The following is a 27,728-nucleotide window of genomic DNA, read 5'->3' as shown; positions in this document are numbered from 1 at the left end:
TCGGGTTGAATTTTTACCTTCTGACCCGTATGTAATGTATCTGTGCCGTCATAGTGCTGAGTGCATCAACTAACGGCCGTGTGGCTCGTAACACCAGCCCAGGCGGAGGCAAAGTGTGCCGGTTAATTTCGTAAAATAGGTTGGAACGCTAATAAAGTGTTATTTTTTTTATAAAATAAGTATAATTTATGAATATTTATGCAATTATTTATATGAAAATAAGTAATTTACGCTAACACAAACAATTTCTTGAAAATAATCATAAGACGCCTAGAGAACCGGGAAGAACCGGGAATCCCGGTTCCGGCTATACCCAGAACCGGGAAATGAAATTCTTGGTACCGGGACCGGTACTGCATGCCCTACTCAGTAGTGCACGGGCTCGGGGGAGGGCGGCGGCGCGCGCGCGTGCTCGGGCTCGGACTCGGCGGCGTCGGTGGAGGCGGGCGTGGGCGGCGGCGGGCGGTTCATGGCGCGGTAGTGGCGGTAGGCCCGGCGCCGCGTCGGCGCGCTCAGCCCCGACGCCGTGGCCGGCGACGGCGGCGGGTTGGCCGTCGGCCGCGGGTAGCGGCAGAGGCTGTCCGAGGAGCTGTCGGTGTATATTGCGTTTTCAGGGGTGGTCCGAAGGGGATAGGGACTAATTAATTATAGTACATTTTTTTTCTGGGTACCGATCGAGCCGGCATCGAGTCCGGGCAATTTTGTACCGAAATTCTCAGGCAGGTAATTAAAAAAAAACCGGCCAGGTGCGAGTCGGACTCGCGCACGGAGGGTTCCGCACCATCAACAAAAAATAGAGCAAAACAAGCAAAAAAACGGTCACCCATCCAAGTACTGACTCCGCCCGACGTTGCTTAACTTCGGTTAAAAATCACGTTTGTTGTATGGGAGCCCCACTTAAATCTTTATTTTATTCTGTTTTTAGTAATTGTTGTTATAGCGGGAACAGAAATACATCATCTGTGAAAATTTCAACTGTCTAGGTATCACGGTTCGTGAGATACAGCCTGGTGACAGACGGACGGACGGACGAACGGACGGACAGCGGAGCCTTAGTAATAGGGTCCCGTTTTTTACCCTTTGGGTACGGAACCCTAAAAAGTCGGTATTGAAAGCGATTTCAGCGTGATTTGACCTTCCTTTAGTAGTCAAACACAGTAATAGTTAATCTGTCAAAGCGAGCTCAAAATACACTTGCGTTCAAATGTGTTTTACGCTCGCTTTAACTGCTGCATGACTCATGTGCGCAGGAATAGGTGAGTGGGCAGATTTTCTTTATACTGCTCTTTGAGAGAATCTGCTTATTTATTTATTTATTTATAAGAAACACATTTGTATATAGTTAGTAGTAGATCATTTTGTATATTATACTAACATTAGCCTTAAGATAGATACTGTCACTAACACATTGAATTGATCCAAGTTGGTCGCAAATAAATGAATTTATTATTATTATTATTATTTAACAGAGAACGAGGTTCAAGTTGCCGGTGCGACGTGCGTGCGGTCGCTCAAGTCGGCAGCGCGGAATGCTAGGACAGAGACTCACATGGTGGCGCTGGCTCCGACGGGCCGGGCGCGCACGTCGGCGTGCTTGAGCGGCACGAGCACTTGCGGCGGCGGCGCGGCGCGGCGGCGGCGTCGCCAGCGGCGCAGCGCGGCCCACGCCGCCGCCAGCCCGCCCGCCGCGCCCGCCACGCCGCCGCACACCAGGAACGCGCTAGGCGACCGCGCGCTAGGCTGCAATATATCACATGACTAATATAGTCCGTCAACCAAATCTTGTCAGTAGCAATGTAAAGCAAACTAAAGTAGGGCAACACTCAAAGAGCAGTATTGCGCTAAGAAAAGCAGCAATGTACATCGAACCAACAGTTTTTTTTTTCCGCTGAGCGCGCCCTGCGTACGTCAATTCAAATTGTCACTCGCGGTTTATTGAAAAAAATTGAAACATGGACGGACAATTTAAAAGCGATGTTAAAACAATCAAAATGATGAACAAATTTGAAGATATCAAAAACAACTCCCTATCGTAGCGCTTATATTCTCTTTTTCTACTCCAGCACTTAAATGTGTCAATTAAATGACTGACAGTGATATCTAAAGCAATGTCATTTGAATGATTTGTCTATAGGCTCATAAGATGACTGCTAGCAGTCATCTTATGAGTATAATACAACTGCTTTATTTTTTTTAAGATACAAGTTCCGATCATCTTGATTGAAAGAGGTATGTTTTCATTTACAATAATAACTCTTTTTTTTTTTAAATAATAACTCAATTTTTTTTAAATAATAACTCTTTTTTTAGGGTTCCGTAGCCAAGTAGCAAAAAACGGAACCCTTATAGATTCGTCATGTCTGTCTGTCTGTCTGTCTGTCCGTCTGTCCGTCTGTCTGTCCGTCCGTATGTCACAGCCACTTTTCTCCGAAACTATAAGAACTATACTGTTGAAACTTGGTAAGCAGATGTATTCTGTAAACCGCATTAAGATTTTCACACAAAAATAGAAAAAAAACAATACATTTTTGGGGTTCCCCATACTTTGAACTGAAACTCAAAAATTTTTTTTCATCAAACCCATACGTGTGGGGTATCTATGGATAGGTCTTCAAAAATGATATTGAGGTTTCTAATATCATTTTTTTCTAAACTGAATAGTTTGCGCGAGAGACACTTCCAAAGTGGTAAAATGTGTGTCCCCCCCCCTGTAACTTCTAAAATAAGAGAATGATAAAACTAAAAAAAATATATGATGTACATTACCATGTAAACTTCCACCGAAAATTGGTTTGAACGAGATCTAGTAAGTAGTTTTTTTTTATACGTCATAAATCGCCTAAATACGGAACCCTTCATGGGCGAGTCCGACTCGCACTTGGCCGCTTTTTTTAATAATAACTCTTTTTTTTTGCTGCAGCTGTCATAGAAAAAGTAATGTATGCAACAGCTCATAATTGGTTCTTAAAATTCTCGGGTCTTTTTTTACAAAACTCGACTACGTCTCGTTTTGTAACTTCGACCCTTGAATTTTAAGAACCCTTATTATATCACTGTTGCATAAACTACTATTGTTCCCTATCTATGTCTTCTAAGTTTACTAAAATAAAATCATATCAAAATGCAGATAATTAGATAGTGCATATATTTGTTATTTACAATATAATATGCCACTTGTTAATGTAAATTAGTGTACTCTTCTGGATGAATATGACATACCTGTGTAATTTTTTTGATTGGTATATATTGTACAATAGGATTACATATTAAAAATAAAACAACTGATATTTGGGTGTTTATTTAATTTAAAGGTAAATAAGATAAGGGTCACTTTTCGACTTGGTTGCGTTGTACACGTACATAAACCGCCATAGGTAAGTATTGTCTGAAAAGATACTACCTACTACGAACGCCTTATATTGGGCAAGATTTAATCCTGCAACAAACATGTATGGATTAGGTAGATATTGCGAAAGAACGGCGATATAATCCAGGCTCTTAATACTGTTTAAAAGGTTTACCTTTGTAAATAGTCACAACTGATTGCTGAAAATATTAGACATGTGGGCCTATGGACGGTTTCCAGGACACAATTTATGGTCTTGTTGGATAGATTTAGGCATACGTTTTAATTTTATTTATGCCGTTTAACCCTAAAACAAAAAAACTGAACATAATATTAAAAGTTCGAAAGAGTTCTTCCAATACTTGTCATAACCTCAATTTTTAGTAATGTTACCATCAACGAGCATGATTGTACATTGTAGGCCCCTTAGCTTTGCTTATTCTTATTTAATGTATTGGTATTTAATGGTGACTGCAGAAATATCTCTTGAAACAGAAACGATTCAGAATGAAAACCAAATGAAAACAAATAAGGTATACATACGACCTTAGTTCCAATTTGCCAGATTATATATCAATTTTACAATATGCCGATGACATAGTGCTCTACTCAAGAAATAAATCCGTACAAAAGGCCTGTGAACTCATAAATGCTAGTTTGAATGAACTAAATGTATATTTAAATAATAATGGGTTAGACCTTTCAGTCCCGAAAACCTCAGCAATTATATTTTCTCCCAGGAAAAAAACTGTTAATGAAAGTTTATCCTATGGTGGAACTACAATCTCCTTTCGTCAAGAAGTCAAGTATTTAGGAATGGTTTTAGACTACAATTTGTCAGCCAAGGGTCATTGTAATTATGTTAAAGGTAGATGTGAACGCTCATTAAACATATTGAGATGCTTGGCTGGTGTATGGTGGGGCAGCCATCCTTTCTATTTGAAGCTTATTTATAATGCAGTAATAAGAAGCGTTGTTGATTACGGTTCTTTTCTTTTAACTCCGGGTACAGAAGATGCCATTAAAGTATTCAATGTCATACAGAATAAGTCACTAAGGACAATCCTTGGTGCTATGCGAACCAGTCCGGCTAATGCCATGCAAGTGGAGTGTGTTGACCCACCTGCGCATTTGAGACGTCAATTTTTATCCGACAGATTCATTTTTAGGACTATGCAATTTTCGGTTCATCCTCTTATCACAAAATTATCGACTCTTTATGATCACATGCAGTCATCTCCATATTGGCGTAATAGAACTCCTCCTTGTATAATTAATAGTTACCTTAAATTTTTGGCTCTATCTTCTCCTACTGTCAGACATATTAACCTTCCTATATACGAGAAAGACTTTGACTCTTTGATTATTTCTCCACAAGTTTTTCTAGACTCCAATATTTCTAAGGATATAATAACTGCTCAACCTGTATTTAACAACTTAGTGGGCGAATATTGGTCTGGTTGGCATTACATATACACAGATGCATCAAAACTTGCTACAAATAGTTGTGTTGGGGTTGGTGTATTTCATCACCAGTATAATGTTGTACAAAAAATTAAACTCCCTCCAGAATCTTCGGTATTTACCGGAGAACTATTTGGTATTTATAAAGCTGTTGAATATGTTTGCATGTTCAATTTAAATAAATGTGTAATTTTTTCCGATTCTAAAAGTTGCCTTCAAATTCTATTAAAATCTCCTTTCAAAATGACTAACAGTTACCCTTTGTTATATGATATCCGAGACGTCTTGTTAAAATGCGAAAAGAAAGGGCTTACTGTAAACTTTGTATGGGTGCCAAGTCATTGTGGAATTCCCGGAAATGAGAAGGCTGATCGTCTGGCGGTAGATGCTGTTGCTTCTGGTGATATATTTCCATATAAAAACTATTGTCATGACCTTCTGTTGCTCCCCAAAAGATATCTCAGGTTAGCCTGGGAGTTCTTTTGGTTTTGGAGCAGCCTGGAATCCGGAAGTTATTACGTTAAGATTCAAAGTGACATCCCTGTAAAGCCGTGGTTTTACAATAAAAACTTTAAAAGACGTGAAATATCATGTTTAACACGCATGAGATTGGGCCATACATCTGCTCCTTCTGACCTTGCTCGATTTAAATTTATTAACGATCCCAATTGTGACTGTGGTGCCGAGGAGGCGGATATTAATCATATATTCTTTTCATGTCCTTTTTATGATCGTACTGCTTTGATGGATTCTTTACTATCCAAAAATGTTCCATTTCCAATAGACATCCCTTCCTTGCTCATCAATCCAGACTTTTATAACATCCTAGCTTCATTCATCGTTTACAATGATATAAAAGTATAATATTTTATAAAACTAAGTATATTTATCATTTTGTATTTCATCTATATACCTACCTGTCCTGACCACTACACTTTCCAAATTCCGAATTACCTTTAATCCTTGTTCCGCGTTTAATTTCCTTCCCTTTAATTTACTTGACGTTGGCTACGGGCAACACCGCCCTCAAGTCCATTAAAAAAAAAAAAAAAAAAAAAAACAAATAAGGTGACGGCTGTCATTCACGATCCACATTCCACAGATAAAACACAGATGACACGCGTTTTGGAATTATTTGAACACAGTGTTGCTAATCCGCGATTTTTCAAATTTGCCGCCTTTTACTACTGACAAGATTTGGTTGACGGACTTTATTTACCGAACCGAATATACAGGGTGGATTTTCTTTTTGGGTCAGTGAGGGCAGCTACCAGATCCCGTGCTGCTACGAGAAAACGGTCTTAGAAGACCTTCCCTCGATTTCAAATTAATGAAGATTTTGAAAAAAAAAACATACAGGGTGGGAGAAAAACGTCATTTTTGACAAACTTTTTTTTTGATGCCAATCGATCCCATTCCTATTCAGGATCAAAAGCTTGTATGGAACCAAAAAAAAAATTCCGGCTAGAAAAGCCACAAATCGAGGAAAACTTTTCCCATACAATTTGTATGAAAATGAAAACTTTTATTTTTCACATGCTATTTTTGTATGCCAATAGATTCCATTCCTATCCAGTATCAATAGTTTCCTAGGGGTCAACTTTCGATAATGTACTAAAAAGCCACAAATTAATAAAAACTTTTGCATACATTTACTATGGACATAGAGAAATATAGTAAGACAAGAGTGCTCACTCCATACATCAGTTAGACTATTAATTTCAGTGTCTACATCTAGCATCGAGTAGCGGAACTATCAGTACTGCTACTTGACAATAGATGTAGCACCGACCGGAAAGTCTTATCTCAACAGCATAAGACTTTCCGGTCGGTGCTACATCTATTGTCAAGTAGCAGTACTGATAGTTCCGCTACTCGATGCTAGATGCTAAGTCTTTTTGGTACTAAAACTGATGTATGGAGTGAGCAATCTATGTATTTTTTTCTCTATGACCGAACCGAATATATGTAGGTACTCATATTTTCGCGAGAGACACGAGTTGCCTTGTTAAGTAGCTTATGCCCGATATGCCTATTCATACGCCTCACGAAATAATGCTATTTGACTTTACTTCTTCTTTATTTTGCTTTCACTTCTTCTGTTCTCTCATCGATTTATTCTGTGGCGACACATGAAAACTAAAGCTTAAATTAATTATGTATAAAATTGTTTACTTCTCGGCTAATATAGGCGAAACACTTCACGCGAAACCCTATGGTGACCGCTGATTTTAAGTTTGTGCTTCTGAAGTCAAATTAATGTAGGCGTGAAGTCAATAAATAAGTTCAGCGATGGGCTTATCATTATCATCATATCAGCCTTTTATCGCCTACTGCTGAGTATAGGCCTCTCTTCTAGCAATAGGCTACATGCATGAAATACAGAGTTTAATATCCATTAGCGAAAAAAAAAAATACGTTTTCTAACTCAAATATCTTTACAATAATGTAAAAAAAAACAAACTTCACATTTTTGGAGTACTTTTGTGTCATTGAACGTGTTTATTGAACAAACATGTAGCTTATTTCGTGATAAATCGCATTTATAACGATACACTGGTAAAGCTTGTCGACACTCGTGGGCAAGATAAATAAAACGCCTGTTAACTCGTGGCGATTCTTGCGTGCGGAGTGAAAGGTTATTGACACACGACCTCGCATTCGCTCCTGTTGTTCAGTCGTCATCAGATAAATCGGAACGGCCAAGGTGCTCTCAAATACCTGAACACGTCTCTATTATCAAGACGCTAGAGTGCGCGCTTAGATATTTTTGAGCACCTCGTCAGCCCCGATATATCTGATGACGACTGTACACCAAGAGCAAATGCAAAGTAGGGTGTGTGGCGACTATACAATGTGACTAGTCGGGGCAGACGAGTATTATAAGTATAGTTGGTCAAACCAATTTGTCAGTAAATAAGAACAAATAAAACTATACTCATCCTTTTCTTTTGGGTGCTAGTACTAGTGTAAGACAACGATAGTATGATTATCTCTATGTTTGAAATGAGACAGTCCTTTGACAAACTATAGGTAGTATGAGATGGGTACCGGTACCGTTGGGCGCGGGTCGCAGTGCGCAGGCGCCTCATCGGCGCCGTCCGCGCAGTGCGCGCGCCCGTCGCACAGCAGGCGCGCGCCCAGGCACAGCCGCGAGTCGCATCTGCAATCAATGATACATATTACATACACATCGAATTACTTTTTTGCCAAACCTTTTATTTTTGATACGTTGTTGACTAACTTTTCTTTCAGAGGTTCACTGATACTCATCGAGACAATTCCGACAAACCCAAACACGATGAGGTTGCGTTTTTGTCCGTGAAATATTGCGTTTATGTATATAAAGTCTATTTTTTTATTCGGTAGACTGAAATGACAGTTAATAGTATGAAATCACATATCGTCGTTGCGCTTTCCAAAACTGATATGTGCTCGATTTTTGATTGACAAATAGTTACCTAGCAACAAAACACATAAGGTTATAATTCATTTGATTAAAATCGCGCACATATCAGAATTGGTAAGCGCAACGACGATATGTTCATACTATTAACTGTCATTTCAGTCTACCGAATAAAAAATAGACTTTAGTTGCTATACAATATTTTTTAGGATGAAATGTAAGGAATCGAATGGTACCCTTACTTTTATCGTTTTTGGAAGTTAAAAAAAACTTAAATTTTGAAACTTTCAGGTCCTGTATTTTTGTAATTTTTCAATATTTTATTTTAATATCCACATTATTGAGATAAATTGCTCGTTTGCTATCTATTTTACTAGATTTTGTTATAAAATTCAACATGTGTCATCATCCCTATTATGATAGGCAGATGCGCGTATCTACACGTAGCTCACGTAGTACACGTAAACCACGTATTGGATGCTAAGCGAATTAATAAACAGATTAAACACCTCTCCATCCGATAAGGGATTTCCTCTTCAAGATACGTAGTTTAACAATATATATAGTTGATTATTAGAATTACTAGGGAGATTGGTGGTGACTTGTAAAGTGTCATGACATAAACTATAACACAGTATAGTTTGTAGCTTTCTAATAGAGCCCGATGGCTAATCCTATTGTCTATTGTTAAGTAAAACCGCTCGTGCCACTTGCCACAACCACCTGCATAAAAAATCGCTCGTTCACTTTACCCAGGTAATTGAATTACAACTCCTATGGAAATTGCAATAAGATTCAAAATGAACTAATGGATAAATATTTTGTAACGATGTGTGCGGTCAGACTTCGGTTATTGAGTGCCGGCGAGTCGAACGCTACAGAACCAGTCTAAAATGTGTCATCGAGATGCGTAACAAAGGCGCGTTATCGGAGAGCGCACCTACAGACCTACACTGGTTTTTTGAGCGTTGGACTAGCCCGCGCTCAGGTGCCAAATAGAATAATGAAGACCCTTTTTTGCAGGTAAGTAGCAAGTGCGGTTTTACTGAACAATAGACAATAGGATAAGCCTTCGGGGTCTACTAGAAAGCTACAAACTATAACTTGAGTTTGGTGTCTACTCCCCTCCCGGCACTCTGCCTATTTCACTATTCCTCGTAGCCGTACCTGAAGGCGTCTGGCAGCGGCGGGTCGGGCGGCGCGCAGTAGGCGCCGGTGGCGCAGTCTCCGAGCGACTCGGCGCACGAGCCGTCCGCGCAGCGCAGCCCCGCCGCGCAGCCGCAGCCCGCCTCGTCCGAGCCGCCGGGGCAGTCCGCCTGCCCGTCACATCTACACCAACAATACTGGATTTTTACGACAGTGGACGACGGCTCGGGACCGCTTCTCCGTACAAACGTCGTCCCCATTTTCCTCTCAATATTTACAGCATTAGATTCATATTTGATTTTAGATTATTATAAAAAATGATCTCTGTATTCAAATCAATAACTTGTTACTACCAAAGTTACAAAAAGCAATATGTCAATATGGTAACTAGTGTAAGTGAGATACAGCCATCTGGTTCGATGCACTCTTTCTTTCGAACCGTTTTCTCTAGTGTCCTATGATCACTCGATAATATTAAAATTCATAGAAACGAAATACTCAAAGGAGCTGGCGAAGCGTAGACGGAGTGTATTTGAATAGTGAAGTATGTATAGTATAGTGACCTCCACTCGTCGGGTACGCAGACGGGCGGCTGCGCCTGCGGGTCGGGCTCGGGCGCGCAGGCGAAGTGTCCGGGCGCGCAGGCGCGGCACGCCAGGCCGCAGCCGCACGCGCCGTCCGCGCCGCACGCGCCCACCGCGCCGCCGCACGAGCGCCCGCCGTAGCACGGGTGCGAGCGCGCCGGCTAAGGGGTAATAGTACATTATTGTCGAGGATCGGAAGTAGCTACTTGCTGGCTGAGGATTCGTTTTAAACGGACGACCTTGGGAATCTGTTTAATTGAATCCGAAGCCAGCAAGTAGCCTTCCAGCCGAGTCATATATAGTGCTTTTCTCAAAAATGGCGCAAGAAATAGAAATATTTTACAGAAGCAACGTTCTAATTTTCACAGAAAAAAGTAAAACCATTAAAAAGATTTGCTTGCCGCCTTTAAAAAAAAAAAGAAGTGTATTTTTCTGCTGAAAATACGCCAACCTATTTGAGACACCTAAATAGTCGCGGTACCAACATTACTTATAATAATAAGTGCTGATCATCTGTTTGGCTGTTTAATGGACCTATGCCTTCATTTGATATGGCCATTTAAAGTTTTACAAAGTTTGGAACTCGACAAATAATGGAATTTGTATGCGACATTGCAGTCCCGAAATCGAGACTGCAAAGTTTTTAACTTTTTAATTTTTTGAATGACCATAAACTACGCACTTCGCGACCTATTTTTTAACCGGCAACGTCGACTATGCCGCCAATTTTTGAGAAAAACACTTTTTATTATCACCATACTTATGTATATGTATGGCAAAAAAATGTAAACAAGATTATATAGGTACATAGTGACAGAAAGTGATATTATATACCTTGGTGACTGCGAGCGTGCAGGGCAGGCGCGACAGGTGCGGCACGGGCGAGGCGGGCAGGTCGCGGCGGTGTAGCGGCACGCGCATGAGCGCGCGCTCGCCGCCCGACAGGTACAGCGCCCAGCCTTGCTATAGTATATACCTTGGTGACTGCGAGCGTGCAGGGCAGGCGCGACAGGTGCGGCACGGGCGAGGCGGGCAGGTCGCGGCGGTGTAGCGGCACGCGCATGAGCGCGCGCTCGCCGCCCGACAGGTACAGCGAGCCCGCGTACACGGACAGCGAGCCCGCCCAGCCGCCTTGCCATATGATACGTCTGCTGACAAGGATCATTCATTATCACCGTATTTTTGACAGATTTTAAATTAATAGGGGTTATTCGTCGACCGCCATTTTGGTAACATCGCCTCGTGATTCATTTCTTTGTTTTTGCTTATTAATATTGTTTAAAGTGTAATATTAATAACGTATTATGCAGTAAACTAATGTGGAAGTGTGCAGATCATGAAAAAATAATCATGAAACGCGTTAAACCACCATTCTGGCGTCAACGCCGGGTAGCCCACGCGGGTTCTTGTAAAGTCTAGCTATCGCCTTACAAGAACTGAGAACCCAACTACCGAACAACGTCGTGCTCTAGAGCATTTATTTTGGTATTTCTACCTCTAATCGTGGCTGGCTAGAGCCCTAGAGGCAATAATTTTATACTTTTATACCGTACACTGGCTGAATTTTATTACAAATAATATTAATTCGATCCCACGTGGGATCCACTTTGACGTTGGCGAAATCATCGACAGTATCGATGGAGCCATATTACCCAAAGATTGATTGAAGCTAATAGGGAAGCTGATAATAGGGATGTTAGCTTATAAGTGTATATTATTATTTGCCTGCTAGTACGTAGCTAAATATGCCCGTTTTGCAATAGCTTAAGCATGAAATTGTATCATAGTTAGCAAAATAAAGATTTATTTATTTATTCCACAAAATGGTATGATTCTCTCTGTCTATGTTTGAAATGTTACTTCCGATACTTGTATATACTTTGTAAATAGAATCAAATTGTCGCTCACGGGCGCAAACTAACATAGAATAATATAATAAATTAGTGCATGTATCTCATTAAGTGAAATGTAAATTTCTTTTGAGATCAATAAAATTCTTTAACCACAAATGAGACAGTCCTTTGACAAACTATGTACTGACTTGTTGTTGGAGTCGAGGTCGACGGCGTGGATCTGCTTGTTGACGGCCCAGTACACGATGCCGGCGGCCTGGTCCACGGCCAGCGCCGTGGCGTTGGAGGCGCGCGCCAGCTCCGCGCGGCCCGTGCCGTCCGCGCGCGCGCGCATTATGGCGCCCAGGCCCAGGTCGTTCCATATTACTATCCTGCGTACCAATTAGTAAATTGTGTATTAAGGGGGGTAAACAATAATTTACTAACCAGTTTGAATTGAAACGCAAATGACTTAGACACATCTGGTAATTCAATAACTTTTAATTTATGCTGATTTTGTCTGAAGTTCTACTCTAGGTAAACAACGAAGTAGAATAACTATAAAAGCCTGCCTAGAGCTCAAATATACCGGTATTTTGTTGGGAGCGACTCGACTACAAGCTACAGTACAGGGCGCGGTTTGACAACCGTTTGATGTATAGATTTTTTAAAACTTTTATTGACCATAATATATAAATAAATAAATATGCAAGAATTGCTTGTTTAAAGGTATAGATAGATAGATAGATGCACTACTTGTTTTTTATTGTTTTTGGTTGGGCGGCGTATATTTATGGAGAAGAGATTTCAGTTAATGTGAATTGGTTTGAAAGCAATTATTTTTACTGAGAGCTATTAGCTCAGCTGTCTATATCTATGTCAGAACACGACCTGAAGAGAGTGCTTTAGACACCACACATCGCTGGGAGCATTATAGCTGCACTTCGGGCAAAAATCTCGGATTCGGAGGCTGAGGAAGAAATCACACATTTACCTTTTTGTCTGATGAAACGCCAGATGTCTCGGCATCATATTCTTCCCTCGCAGTATCACGCCAGCCGGCGAGTTGTTCTCTATGGACGTGGCGTTTATGGAGTCTGTGTCGAGGCAGGTCCAGTACAGCGCCCGACCTAGCACGTCCAGCACCATGTGAAATGGTCTCGACAGATCACTGACGACCGTCGTCGAGTCTGTGGTAGCTGAGGTAGTGGAGTACGACATTGGGACGCGGCGGATCGAGTGGGAGTCTTCATCCATCCAATATAGCATTCTGTGAAGTGATTGAGACCGTAATATCATAGAGAAAAAAATACATAGATTGCTCAGTTTTAGTACCAAAAAGACTATTAGCATCTAGCATCGAGTAGCGGAACTATCAGTACTGCTACTTGACAATAGATGTAGCACCGACCGGAAAGTCTTATGCTGTTGAGATAAGACTTTCCGGTCGGTGCTACATCTATTGTCAAGTAGCAGTACTGATAGTTCCGCTACTCGATGCTAGATGTAGACACTGAAATTAATAGTCTAACTGATGTATGGAGTGAGCATTCTTGTCTTACTATATTTCTCTATGGTAATACTGACTTTTTAGGATCTCGCATGAACAGTATGACCGGTGGTTCATTGTACATATAAGGATCATTCGGATTCCCTCAACGACCATGCGCTTTTACATTAACACTTTAGAGAAAGAAAGTTAGTTAAAATGCTCAAATGCCTTGACAAGTATCGGTACGTGAATACTGTCAATGGCACTGGAGTAACTATTTTGCACAATGGCAGTTGCAGTAACATAAACCAATGTATTTGCGGTACTCACTTGTTGTCAGGATCGTACTCGATAGCCTTGATATTCTTCAGTCCGGTCACGGGGATGAAGGCATCGTTACATTCGCCGTTCACTATCATTATGCGCCCAACCGCGTTCTTTTGAGCGAACAAGAGAAACTCTTCTGGTTCTAAAATTAAGATGCATTTTGTATTTACAAAATAAAACTAAGGCTTCTGGCATAGGAGGCTAAACAAAAACTAGTGTCCGCTGAAACATGTTTTTTTGCCGAAACCGAAGGTTCGGCTTTGGCCTTAGTTTCGGCCGAAACCAAAACTTTTATTGACTTATTAAAATCGTTGAAAAAATGTCATACCGTCAACCGCTTTTATACACATATTAATACTGCGTCGACCGTCCAGTGGCGCCCTCATTAGGGGAATTGTGTTTTCTAATAAACCAATTAATTTCTGTATACATAAATATTGTTGTCCTACATGCTTCCCAACTTTTGGTCTTTGTCACATAGTTTAGTTTCATAGTACGAAGTACCATTTCGTAAGTTTCGCCCCGGCCGAAAAGGTCGGCCGTTTTTTGGCCGAAACCGAAACTTCGGTCGGACACTAACAAAAACTTACCCGAACACGTCTGATTATCTTTATTCAGTTTGTAATGCGTGGGGCAGGCGCATCGATAGTCCTCTCTCGTTTCCGCCGGCAGCGGCAGACAGAGATGGGAGCAGCCGCCGTTGTCGACGCCGCACTGGTTGCCAGGCTGCGGGCGCCGGTGGTACACCTTCAGGTCCGAGATGTAGTCGAGGGGAGGGGTGGTGTGGATGGATTTGCGGGTTGAGCCGTCAGTTTTCTTGGCTGCTTGGATTACGCCTGAACGAGACAGCAACAGTAGTAGGGTAATGTAAGGTCACTTGTACAATTTTCATGGTAAGGCATATTATGAAAGCGCATGCATTTTGTATAAGCATTGTAATGAATTAATGAATGAATATTTATTTTTGTGTAACACATGGACACATTTTTATTAGCAGAGCTTACAAGCTAGGGGGTTGTTAGTAGGTACAAAAATAATACAAATAATGATAATAGTATAGTAATGGTAATATGTATACACAATGTCATTTCAAGTGAAATTGCTTTTTAGTGAATGGTCATTGTGTTTGGTTACTTTGTAATATACTCAAAAGCATTTTAATATCGATCGTAAATCAATGAAATTTAAATCAATATATATTTTCGTACGATAATACTGTATTTGAATGGTTCTTTTACACATCCGCTTGAAACTTTATTCTTATTCTTATTATTTCAAACTAACCTGTGTTCCAATCGCCCCAAAATACCCTATCACCAAACAGGGTCACCGCGTAAGGCATAGTTACATCGTCCGCCAGCACCCTCCGGCCGGTTCCGTTCAGAAACGCGTACTCTATGGTCGGGGGTTCCAGGGCAGCCCAGTACAAAGTGCGCTTCTCATAGTCTATGGCTAGAGCGTGCACTTTCCCCACCTGGTCCATGAGGACGGTGGGCGACGATCCGTCCATGGCAGCGCGCTTGATTGTTTTTGATCCAAGTTCGGACCAGTACATGTATCTGTAAAAGATTCAGTCATCATTTTCCTCGCGTTGTCCCGGCATTTTGCCACGGCTCATGGGAGCCTGGGGCCCGCTTGGCAACTAATCCCAGTAATTGGCGTGGGCACTAGTTTTTACGAAAGCGACTGCCATCTGACCTTCCAACCCAGAGGGTAAACTAGGCCCGTATTGGGATTAGTCCGGTTTCCTCACTATGTTTTCCTTCACCGAAAAGCGACTGGTAAATATCAAAATGATATATCGTACATTAAGTTCCGAAAAACTCATTGGTACGAGCCGGGGTTCGAACCCGCGACCTCCGGATTGCAAGTCGCACGCTCTTACCGCTAGGCCACCAGCGCTTCAGTACACTCCATTAAGTTTGGTCGGTTAAGGTATTGTAAGAAAAACGGTAATATATTTACCCCTTTTTAGGATCCAATGTGATACTCTTCGGTTTTTTAAGGCCTTGCCAGATAAGCGCCCGACGGCTGGAACCATCTAGACGCGCCACTTCGATGCGTTGTGTGGTGCTGTCTGTCCAGTAGATGTTCTGTCCTGACCAATCTATCGTCAAACCTAAAACGAAAATCACCATGCCTGTTATATAACCTGATGGGACTGGAATGCAGGAATGTTAATACTAAACTGTAACCGTGCACTTCTGTGGCCGTCTTTGGCGGTGAAAGGGTTAGGTAACCTCCTAAGGTCCTAGTCCTACTTATAGTACTTCTTCAGTGCGATAAATTTAAGCCATATTAAATTGGAACAAATATTTGTTTCGTTTAATTTTCAAACAAATAAAAATCAACTCTATGCCCTGCACTGTAGGTTCAAATTTCAGTGACAAATTTTGGGTTTTTCATTTGTATTGCTGGGCCTTAGGAGGGTTTAATCAGTTTTGGACAAATTTCCAACAAAAAAAAGCAAATGAAGATTTTGAGCAGATCCCGTCGATTTGGCATGGATATTCTTACCAGATGCAAGGTCTGAGAAACATTCAATGATGTAGGATTTGTAATACAAATAAATGCTAAAGCGTCATACCTTCGACCAAACCCATCCATTCCACAATCTTTTCCATGTGTGCGCCGGTGATAGAGCAACGGTTGATGGTCTTAGCCTTGCTGTCAGACCAATATATCTTCGAGCCGGAAATATGAACTGCCAAAGCACTGAAAATACAATCAATTTATTGATTTTAGCGAGTTAAAGTTCCTTTCTAAAACAGCATTCATATTAATTTAATACTGATTAAATAGAGACCGTAAATATATACAAAGAATATTAAAATTTAAATGTAACTAACCTGACTTCTTTGATATCCCTTACAGGTAATATGGCATGGTTGTCCGTGTTGTCATATTCAATGCTCAGAAGTCCTATAAAGTTTTTGCGACTATAAATCAGGAAAGCTTCTGGCTCTGCGCAAGTTTTCTTATCGCTTTTTAGTTCTAAGCCTGTAAGAATTATTATATCATAAGATAGGGACAGTCACTGAAAATAAAGGTGTGTAAACTTATGAAGCTTCACGGCGTAGCAATTAAGAGGACGTAAGGCCTGTGCACACCGGCTTGCGTGTGCGTGACGTGCACGTGCGCGTGCGCTAAAATGTTGGAGCCGCACACGCACACGTCACGCAAGCGGTATGCCGTCTCTCATAAGGATCTGTATACTACAACGCTGCACGCGCACGTCACGCACACGCAGCCGGTGTGCACAGGCCTTTAGGTGCTAACAGTGTTGGCCGAAACGTTAATGCAATTGACAATTTTTGACCATTAGCCATTATAAATTGAACCGTAAACTGTAATCGTCCGTTACGGTTTACGCATGGTCTAATAAAACATGGTCTTCTCTTCCCAGAGTGTCACTTGCCTACGTCACAATAACATTGCCACTTTATTTCAACATAACATGTTACTTGGGTACATTATATCTATGGTTAATAAGTTAATTTATTTCTTTATAAGTTAATAATTTTCATTTATATGTATTTTATCTTAAATTTTACAATAACACGTCATTTTTAATTATTCATTAGCAATATCTTCCGATTCACGAAAGAAATTTCAGACGTTCGGGTAATTCTATTTACACTACTGGCAACACAGGATAGCGCTTTCACATTTGACAATCCGCCATTTTGTCCCTGACCGACCGTCCTTGTCGAACGCGTGTTAATTGTTATTCCCTTCTCGCTCAGTGTCAGCAGTCGCAGTGTTTTCCAAACTTTTCACGTTGTAAGCTTCGTAATTAATGTTTTGTTACGAAAATGGTTGGCTGCTCTATTCGGAACTGTAAGAGTAGGAGTGAAAAGTGCAGTATAGATTTGTTTTATTTTACTATGTTTCTACATGAATAACTTAAAATTAATGCCGTTAAAATAATTTTCACTGTTGGTTAAAATTCTCCCACATTTTAAAGTTTGAGAACCTGTAAAGAGCATATGACGTAGGCAAGTGCCAGTTAGGTCATTCGCGAATCTCGGAATAGAGTACCAGGCGGAGTATATTATTATACCATGGGTTTACGGTTCAATTTGTACTGGTTATTGGTCAATTGCAATTAACGTTCGGCCAACGCTGGGTGCTAACATGTCTCCAGTGATACGAAATTATGGTAGTCTGTGCTGTGCTGTGCATACAACTTCAAATAACCGGGTTTCATTTTTAACACCACACTAAGTATCAAAATAATATGAGTGCCGTATCGCTTCGGGGCGGTCTATCGTCCTACACTACCAAAACGTAATATCTAGAATATCAGTGACATTAAATTTGAACCTTAATACTATGACGATACCGGTTGTTTTTCAATATGAATGTTGTACTGGCACGTGCTAAGTCGGGAGCAAGCGGTTTTGCGATAATAGAGACAACGGCCTTTGTTAGAAAGATTAAGGTTCGAAGCGAAAAGTTCACCTCAGAAGAGCCATACTATACCATAAACAAGCGAAAGCAAATTGCGTGGTCGCAGAAGGTATCGTTACCGAGCGGGCAGCGGCACACGGCGCCCTTGGGCCGCGCGAAGCACAGATGGCTGCAGCCGCCGCTCGCGGCCGCGCACGCGCTGCGCCCCAGCCCCGCCCCCAGCCGGAACGCCTTCACGCCCATCATGTTCGCCATCTGGTCCACTACCGCTTGCCTTGTTAGACCTTCCGACGAACGAAACAAATAAATATAGGTGAACCAGGATCTATTGAGGGTGCGCCATGTTACGGAAATTTGTTGGTACTAATTTCTAGCAATGGCAACAATTTTAATAATAGACAACATCTACCCTCTATGATAGTTGTCAATATTGACAATGTAAACATTGCTTTGTCTAGTTTCGTGTGAATTATCATTAGACTGCAATAATCATGCCGAAAGTTTTAGATTTTACAGAGAAAAAAAGTTGTAAATAGTGTATATAGTTATTTATTGGAAAAAAAAACGTGCGGGAGAGAAATTTCTTCCATTAGAAAACATAACGAAATTAGCATCTGAATTGACGGGTAAGTTTCAAACTTATAGACAAATGTCACTATAGTCAGGTCGTCACGATTTGGTTGATGTCTTAATGACTGAGGAATATTTAGATCCCAATTTTGAGTATAATGTTGAGAACGAGTCAAATTCCTTGATGACTGAAGAATATTTAGATCCCGATTTCAACTATGCTGATTAGAACATATTTGGTACGTTAAATAATTTTATTTGTAAAATTATCTATATAAATTCTTACTTATACCTAACTCTTGCGTTACTTATTGACTTTACGCTATTCATTTTATCTAAATCGAGTCAGCTATTTAAGCGTAAAAACCGAAGAAATATCCAAACATCAAACTTCGCACTTATTAAAGTTGTCGGAATAAAACAAAAATCATCTGCCAATTTCCATTGTCCCCACTATACAAATTGTTGCTATATAAAATTCAAAACGAGCGCCCTCTTGACAATACTCCCAAAGTTCTGGTTTACCTATACAATAGGGTATTTTCCTACTAGTCAAATCAGTTTCTTTTTTAGAACTGTCAAAACGATCTATCTAATACCTTTAAACGAGCAATTCTTGCATATTTATTTATTTATATATATATTTATTTATATGTATATATATTTCGGGGATCTCGGGAACGGCTCTAACGATTTCGATGAAATTTGCTATATGGGGGTTTTTGGGGGCGAAAAATCGATCTAGCTAGGTTTTATCTCTGGGAAAACGCGCATTTTCGAGTTTTTATATGTTTTCCGAGCTCGGTCTCCCAGATATCTAATACCTTTAAATTGGAATTTATATAAAACATTACATCGTGACGTCACGGTCAACTTACCTACTTTTTAGGGTTCCGTAGCCAAATGGCAAAAAACGGAACCCTTATAGATTCGTCATGTCTGTCTGTCTGTCCGTCTGTCTGTCCGTCCATATGTCACAGCCACTTTTCTCCGAAACTATAAGAACTATACTGTTGAAACTTGGTAAGTAGATGTATTCTGTGAACCGCATTAAGATTTTCACACAAAAATAGAAAAAAAAACAATAAATTTTTGGGGTTCCCCATACTTCGAACTGAAACTCAAAAATTTTTTTTTCATCAAACCCATACGTGTGGGGTATCTATGGATAGGTCTTCAAAAATGATATTGAGGTTTCTAATATCATTTTTTTCTAAACTGAATAGTTTGCGCGAGAGACACTTCCAAAGTCGTAAAATGTGTGAATGATAATACTAAAAAAAATATATGATGTACATTACCATGTAAACTTCCACCGAAAATTGGTTTGAACGAGATCTAGTAAGTAGTTTTTTTTTATACGTCATAAATCGCCTAAATACGGAACCCTTCATGGGCGAGTCCGACTCGCACTTGGCCGCTTTTTATATTTCTATCCAATTTATTAAATAGAACTTGTGTTTAAAAATAACTGCTATATATGTTTTTCTAATAATTATCTGGTGCTTTAAAATACCCTATTCAATAAGTAAAATAAGTTACTCCAAACTGGGTTTGAAAATGGTCAGCATCAGAAGACTAAGCGCGCGTGCTGGGTTTAGAATGATCTTCGAGAATGTTTTTCTTTTTAACAATTAAATGCTGAGCTGCTTCTTTTGCTGAATTGAAGTTGGTTCTTCAGTTTAAATAGGTTAGAGAAATTTAAATGTATCAGGATAAACCTTATTTACATGCCGTCTGTCGATCTGACTAATCGTATTTCTAAATTTGTCCACAGAAAACGTAATTACTATACATACCGGTGTCTTTATCGATCCTGTCTAAAGTCCGCCGCTGCATATCGGACCAGTACAGGTGTTGGTCGAGCAAAGTCAAACCGAATATGTGCAGGATATCACTGTTATGCAACTCGTTTCTGTTTGTGCCGTCCATGTTACACACCTGAAAATAAGTAGGTATATTTTGTCAAAAATGTCCTTTCTTAATACAAGATTTTATGGCCCACTGTACCTTTCTTATTTTTCTTACAATACTTATCGAGACAATTCTAACAAATGAGGTAGCGTTGTTTTATCACAGAGTTCCAGAGTTCCTATTGCCACCTCCGCTCTACAGCAATCATACCACAATATTGCATTGTCATCCAACATACTGTGTGTTAAATGAATAATGAGAAGTTAGTCTAATTTAGCTTGCAAGATTTCATTATTTACAGACAATGAGGCTTGTAATAAAGACGAGTGATTGGTACAAAACCCTCTCGACAGGCAACTAGCCTGTTGTAATATGTTTGAATATTACCTCAATCTTCAACTAGGAAAGGTTCGACTGAGTATGGTAACCAGTGTCATAACAGGTCATGGACTCTTTAACAAACATCTTTTTACAACAGGTGTCACAGACAGTCCCCTATGCCGTGGATGCATGGAGACAGAAGAAACAGCCTCTCACGTGGTGCTGGAATGCAGCGGAGTGGCCCCATACAGGGCAAAACATCTCGGATCCCCGAGAGACCTCCCCGAGGTCCTACTCAACATCAAAGGTTTGATAGGATTCCTCGAGGAGCTGGGCTGGCAGGACTAGCCCACATCCCCATCACGCAAAATAGGCGCAAGACGTCGAGTTGCGGAAAATCGCCCGAACTACAATACAATACAATACCTCAATCTTATGCGTCCTCGCGTCGCCCCAGTAAAGCTTGTTGTTGACGGTATCCAAGGCGATACCGTTGGGCCACATGAGTTTCTCGGACACCAACAGCACGCGGCCGCTGCCGTCGAGGCTCGCGCGCTCGATCTTGGGCCGCTTCTCGCACCAGTCAGACCAGAACATCCATCCGGCCGTCGGGTGGACCGCTATGGCTCGCGGCTCGTATAAGTCCTCGTAAATTATAACCTGACAGGCGAAACGGAGAAAACAATCGTTACAGTCCGGCGACAATAAATCGCCAGTAACCTTATGTGGCGCTCCCAGGAAAAACTCGACTCTTTTAGAGATTCGGTTATGCCGCTGTGGCCCGGTGGCCGAATGGCACAGGCACCTGCCGCGATAGCAGAGGACGCTGGTTCGATTCCAGCCTGGGTCACTGGAGGCCTTGGTCACTTTTTCTTAGTATAGGTTCTTATGACATTTATTTAAGTTTATAAATTATATAGTAGTGTCTACTTGAAATAAAAACAAATTAAAATATTTTCTGAAAATAATTGAATTTGTTCTAATACATTGTCACTAGGTACCAAGAGTGCCAAGTGTAAAATTAGCGGTTACCTTTCTCACACTTCCATCCAGTCTGGCAACACTGATGGTGTCTGTGACGGGGTCAGTCCAGTAAATGTTCCGTGCCAGTGGCTCAATGGCAATGCTGTCTGGCACTCCGTTGCTGTGGATCACCACTGACTGGTCACTGCCATCTAAACGGGCCCTTGATATGGTCTTGGCCTACAAATGATAGTAATATTCTTTGAATTAGGTTACATTAGTTATATGTTAAGCAAGCACTCAATTTATAACCGTAATACAGTTGATGAAATACACAAATAACCCCTATTCCAATTTTTTTTAACCATTTTTAACACCAATATTTGGACAGTACATATGTATCGAGTGTTCATTTACCTAGTGCGTCTGTGTGTGGCACCATAAAACTTAATGGGGTGCATTTTAAAAGTGGTTGAAAAAAATATCGGTACAGGGAGTGATTTGCCTCTATGTAATTTTTTTAAATAATGAAAATATGAATTCTTTTCTGTTAATAGAGCAAACTGTTTATTTCTTACAAGTCAAGCTTTAATGTTTTTAAGATAAATACTTACCATGCTATCCGACCAGTAGATGTATTCAGTTTTAGGATCAAAATCAATAGACATGGCCCGCTTGAGGTCTTTAAGGGGAAGCGTGGTAGGGGTAAAGTCAGGGGAGTCTAGAGATATCTTGGAGATGGCGGAGCGCTGCGCCACGAGGAGTAAGCTCTGCGGAGAGTTGAAGCAGGTGGTGTTGCTGCCTTCGCGGAGCTTTACACCCGTTGGGCAGGAGCAGGTATAGCCTGGAATGTACAAGTGTAAGGTAAGACAAGAAATGTCCACTGATGCCGTATAACCATACCATACCTAATATAGTTAAAAACTTGCACATACACGCGCACTTGATATACTTCGTCCAATTGTTCAATATTATAATAAAGTAAAAGTTTAGAAAATCAACTCTTAAGCAAACGCAATAAAAATGAACATTAATCGTTAAAAAAAACCGTGATATACACGCATCAGCTTTCAGCTGCTAGTGTATTAAACAATATAATAATAAAACTCACAAAGTCGCTCCTTCACCTTTGTAAGGTCCGACTGAGAACGGTAACCAGAGTCATAACAGATCATGGATATATTATATTTAACAAAAAAACTTTTATATCAGCAGGTGTTACAGCCAGTCCCCTACACCAAGGCTGCATAGAGATAGAAGAGACAGCCTCTCATGTGGTGCTCGAATGTAGTGGAGTAGCTCCATACAGGGCAAACTCATCTCTGATCTCCCAGAGATTTTCCCGAGACCTAACTTAACACACAGTTCTGATAGGATTCCTTGAGGAGTTGGGCTAGCAAGACCAGCCTACCCCACCCCCGTCACGCAAAATAGGCGCTAGTCGACGAGTTGGAGACCTGTCCATTCTACAATACATTAAGGATAATGTAATGTTGAGGCCTACACTCTTAGAGGGGTCCAAATTAAATAAACAAATAGTACGTACATACATAAACTTAACACTAACTACTAGCTATAAGAAACTTACTAACCAATACGCAGAAAAATCTAATGTAAAAATAGGGAAATATGGAAATAAAGGCTTTTTTATTTTTTATTTATTAATGTAATTTTGTAGGCAGAGGCTCTTCGCTACACGTCACGTTACGTGAAGACGGGTGGTAAAGAAACTTACCAGGAGGTGTAGGAGCCAAGAGACACAAGTGTGAGCATCCGCCATTATTATCTTTACACGGGTGGTCCTCTGGCGGCGCCAGTTGTCTGCTGCCGTCGTATACCCTGATGTCTACTGGTACCGGTTCCGACTTGATCAGTTCCTTCATGGGACCACTTGTTGATATGTCCCATGTGTAGATTTTCCTGAAAATAAAGATAAGAATTTACGCGTGTGAACATCAAGTGCGAATACAGAGTAAAAGTTAAATACTATTAAATGGTAAAAATCAATGGAAATAACAGTTATAATACATATGTCAAATTGTGTAAAAATATTTTCTATGATGTAAATATCCAGAAAGGAAAATGGGTTAGTTTAGTACCCATCATACAACAACTTGTTTGTATGGTGGAACATTTTAAGGGGTCCTCCAATTTCCTATTAATATCATTCAGTCAGGGGTTTAAAAGCAAATTAATTAAATTGAGAGATGAACTGAATATTTCTTGTCATGTAATTAATGAATAATTTACAAATTCACTTCTTACCATGTTTTCCAGTCTGTCCAATAGAGATTGTCATTAAAAAACGTCAAAGCATAAGGGTACTCGAGTCCCCCTTTTATAATTCTCTTTCTCTTTTCTCCATTAAAGTCCATTACATCTACAAACATTAGTTTTGCGTCTACCCAGTAAATTAAATTATTGTTATAATCTATGGTAATGCCATTGGGCCAAAAAATATTTTCTTTGACTATGACTTTGCGCGTGGCTGGGTCACCATTCATGCCGGCTCTCTCAATTTTGGGCACTTCTCCCCAATCTGTCCAAAACAGTAACCTGAAGATAATACAAGAAAAATATAAGTAAATCGCTATTTGAATATTCTTGCTTCCTTAATAAGGTATATTTTACAAATCATTATTTTATTTGTAAAGTTCGTATGACATACTTGTAATTGACTTGAATACGGGTCTCTATCGTTTCCCAAATAGTTTTAAGCCATAATGTATTGTTTGCCCGAATTTTCGTTATTCATAATTCATTTGGTTCAGAAACGCGTCGCTTTTCAGGATTGCCATAAAACAAACCTAACCTAACCTAACCTATCTATAGGATAACCTAACGAAAATCCTGAAATGTTAACGGTTTCAGTTTTATGACTAACGATAATATGACAAACAATACATTATGACTTCAAACTTTATGGGAAACAACGGGACCCCCTTGAATACAGTTCATGATATTATTACAATCTTATACCTATTTTTATAATAGTTATAATACTAGCAATAACATCAAAATGTTTAGTAATAATCTTGTTTGTTACTATACCTACCAAAAGTCTGCAATAAAAACTTGTGGTAGGCAGAGTGGTCCAGGCATGTGACTTTACACTTGAGGTGGGGGCTCGCACTAATGAGTTTTTTGAAAAATATAACACCATGCAGCCCAATGTACATTACAGTGTACACTGTATTTCAATAGAATTTCAGTTAAAACAAAGTAACATTTCTTTTGTTTCATAAAATTTTGGAACAAATGAAATTCAACCCTATTAAAAATACAACTAAATTTTACTTCCTTAGCTATAACTGTGCCACTGGTTTTAGGGCAATGGAGCAAAAATTAGGAAAGCTAACTTTACTATGTTGGAAAATCACATTTTAGTTACTGTTATATTATGTAGCTCAACTAAAGAGTAGGCAGTTTGCCAAAAAGGAAAATACAGATACAGTAAAAATACAAACCCTTCCTTAGGAACAACAGCTATGGCTCTAGCCAGGTCCACTTCAGACCAAAATAAAACTTTCCTGTACTTCTGATCTATGCTTATCACCTCTAAACGGTTTGTGTCGCCATCTGTCCAATAAATTTTATCTGTGTACCAGTCTATAGCAATTCCAGTGGGTGTGATGAGGCCTTCGGAGACTATTCCCATCTGCAACAGTATAATTTATGTTTAATGTTGATAGTGTTGGCATGTTAAGCATGTAAAAAATATAGTTTAAGAAACTGAATTTGAACTGTAAATACTAGCAGAACTAACCACAGAATCAATCTGTCTAAATGTTTTTTTATTCATCAGATCACATCAAAACTTTAAACTTCTTAATTTGGATTGTATTTATAGGGAATGTCAAGATGCGGGAGAAAGACACATTTTGGGAGAGGATGTATTCCTTAGCACTTCATAATCAAAGACTTGTTAAAACTAAGATTACCTTTTCACCCGAATGTGTCCCATTGTAATTCATACACTGTATCACTTCATCTGTTTGGTCTGACCAGCATATAAGGTTTCTTTTATACAAAAAGTCAACCGCGGAGCCCTGGACTAAGCCCCTGATAATAGTGTTGACTTTGCCGGGCTTTGATATGTTCGCTACTCTGATATCTGTTCCCGTCGAATATAAGAGCACTGGGTTACTCGCCACTGTATAAAAACCTGAAAGAGTACAATGATAGGAAATTAGCATACAACAAAATATAAACAAGGTTGGTATCTACTATTCTCATTTTATGAATGAAAGCGAAACACTTTTGACACGATTTAAAGAGCTTATTTTGGAAGTTCATGATAATACTGACTGTCGACATTGGTACTATTGTTTACGTGTGTTTATCATGATCATAATTTAAAAAACTAACGTTTGATTTGTTAATCACCTTTTAGTTGTAAAAACATTAACAAACAGAATATGTTAACAACATTATGTATAATTTTGTCGGCATAAAGAATTCTTCGGCGTTTCGTCATAATGAAAACAAATGAATAGCACTTGAATGGTTCATATGTTTATTTTAATGTTCAATGCACCGACACATTAAGGCACTAAATGACAATAAACTTAATTTATTCTTATCGCACAGGTAACATTACGTTAGTTAACTATTTTAGGCAATTTCTATAAACAACATAATTATATTTTGAGATCAACAACGAGAGATGGCTGCACCGCTTGCAAGCGACATTTCTTTTTTTCTTTCACCCCCAATTTAGACTCTCGCGCGAGCCACGAGACGAGCCGCGAGCCGCGCCACGAGACGCGAGTCCACCGCTTACACTCTCGTTCGGCTTGTCATTCGGTTATAAACCTTATGCCGTGCCGTTAGTGTTTAAATTATATTAGCTCGACGAGCTTGCGAGCCACGAGACGAGCCGCGAGCCCACCGCTTACACTCGCGTCTCGTGGCGCGGCTCGCGGCTCGTCTCGTGGCTCGCGCGAGAGTCTAAATTGGGGGTCATAAATTCATATTTTTTTTAAAGACTAGATCCCTGCCGGTACTGCCAGACTACATTTTTTAAAAGTTGTGAGGCTGATATGCACGAAAGTTTAAAAGCTATAACAGACGGTCGTACCGGACCGCGATCTGGATCCGGTCCGAGGCCTGTTCGATGGACCGCCGACTGACCGCACCACAGCAAGCTCGCCGAATATCACTAACCCATAAAAAAGATTCTCATTTAAAAACTAGTCTGGCTACTGAAATAAAGCTGGTCAAGCAGACCTTGTCAGTAAAAAAAGGCGCGAAATTAAAATTTTCTATGAGACGATATCCCTTCGCGCCTACAATTTCAAATTTGCCGCCTTTTTCTACTGACAAGATCTGCTTGACCAGCTTTATTATGGCTCCTCTACATGATGGGCCAACGCCGGCCACTCCAAGGGACGCAGCCATGCGGTAGAATGAGATAGCAATATCACTTGCTCCCTCTAACGCATAAATGCGTCCCTTGGAGTGGCCGGCGTTGGCCCATCGTGTAGAGAAGCCATTACACCAATTTTTGGCGGGAAATTCAAGAGATCTTGGGCTGGTCACACTTTGTGTAGTAGGAATTATAGTTTTGATACTAGAAAATATAGTCCGTCAACCAAATCTTGTCAGTAGCAATGTAAAACAAACTAAAGTAGGGCAACACTCAAAGAGCAGTATTGCGTTAAGAAAAGCAGCAATGTACATCGAACCAAAGATTTTTTTTCCGCTGAGCGCGCCCTGCGTACGTCAATTCAAATTGTCACTCGCGGTTTATTGAAAAAAATTGAAACATGGACGGGCAATTTAAAAGCGATGTTAAAACAATGTTAATTAAAATGATGAACAAATTTGAAGATATCAAAAACAACTGCTTATATTCTCTTTGTTCCCTATCTATGTCTTCTAAGTTTACTAAAATAAAATCATATCAAAATGCAGATAATTAGATAGTGCATATATTTGTTATTTACAA

The 27,728-nt window shown here is 40.1% G+C and overlaps 1 protein-coding gene across 1 annotated transcript; it reads right to left on the bottom strand.

The window, feature by feature from the left end:
* Nucleotides 1-366: 366 nt before the first annotated feature.
* LOC134662480 (low-density lipoprotein receptor-related protein 6) lies at nucleotides 367-26,473 on the bottom strand. Its single transcript, XM_063518713.1, has 24 exons — nucleotides 26,165-26,473; nucleotides 25,720-25,943; nucleotides 25,246-25,436; nucleotides 24,044-24,334; nucleotides 23,514-23,698; nucleotides 22,393-22,622; nucleotides 21,848-22,018; nucleotides 21,242-21,475; nucleotides 20,380-20,521; nucleotides 18,130-18,294; nucleotides 16,447-16,597; nucleotides 16,185-16,312; nucleotides 15,563-15,716; nucleotides 14,882-15,156; nucleotides 14,188-14,433; nucleotides 13,601-13,739; nucleotides 12,773-13,048; nucleotides 11,988-12,170; nucleotides 10,923-11,094; nucleotides 9,926-10,107; nucleotides 9,384-9,545; nucleotides 7,868-7,973; nucleotides 1,550-1,740; nucleotides 367-589 (listed from the first exon to the last, which is right to left on the bottom strand). The coding sequence occupies exons 1-24, from the start codon at nucleotides 26,253-26,255 to the stop codon at nucleotides 367-369; spliced, it is 4,512 nt and encodes a 1,503-aa protein (XP_063374783.1). The 5' UTR covers nucleotides 26,256-26,473.
* Nucleotides 26,474-27,728: the final 1,255 nt, after the last annotated feature.

Source organism: Cydia amplana, chromosome 3, assembly GCF_948474715.1.
Source record: "Cydia amplana chromosome 3, ilCydAmpl1.1, whole genome shotgun sequence".
NCBI classification, from domain to species: Eukaryota; Metazoa; Arthropoda; class Insecta; order Lepidoptera; family Tortricidae; genus Cydia; species Cydia amplana.
The sequence above is the reverse complement of the archived record's forward strand: the minus strand, read 5'-3'. Positions and strand labels throughout refer to the sequence as shown.

Excerpts from the sequence above, each read along its gene's own strand:
- LOC134662480 (XM_063518713.1), bottom strand. The coding sequence starts at position 26,255 with ATGACGAAACGCCGAAGAATTCTTTATGCCGACAAAATTATACATAAT. Across the intron at positions 10,108-10,922 it reads GCACGCTCGCAGTCACCAAG|CCGGCGCGCTCGCACCCGTG; the intron begins GTATATACTATA and ends ATTACCCCTTAG. Across the intron at positions 1,741-7,867 it reads ACTGCGACCCGCGCCCAACG|CCTAGCGCGCGGTCGCCTAG; the intron begins GTACCGGTACCC and ends GATATATTGCAG.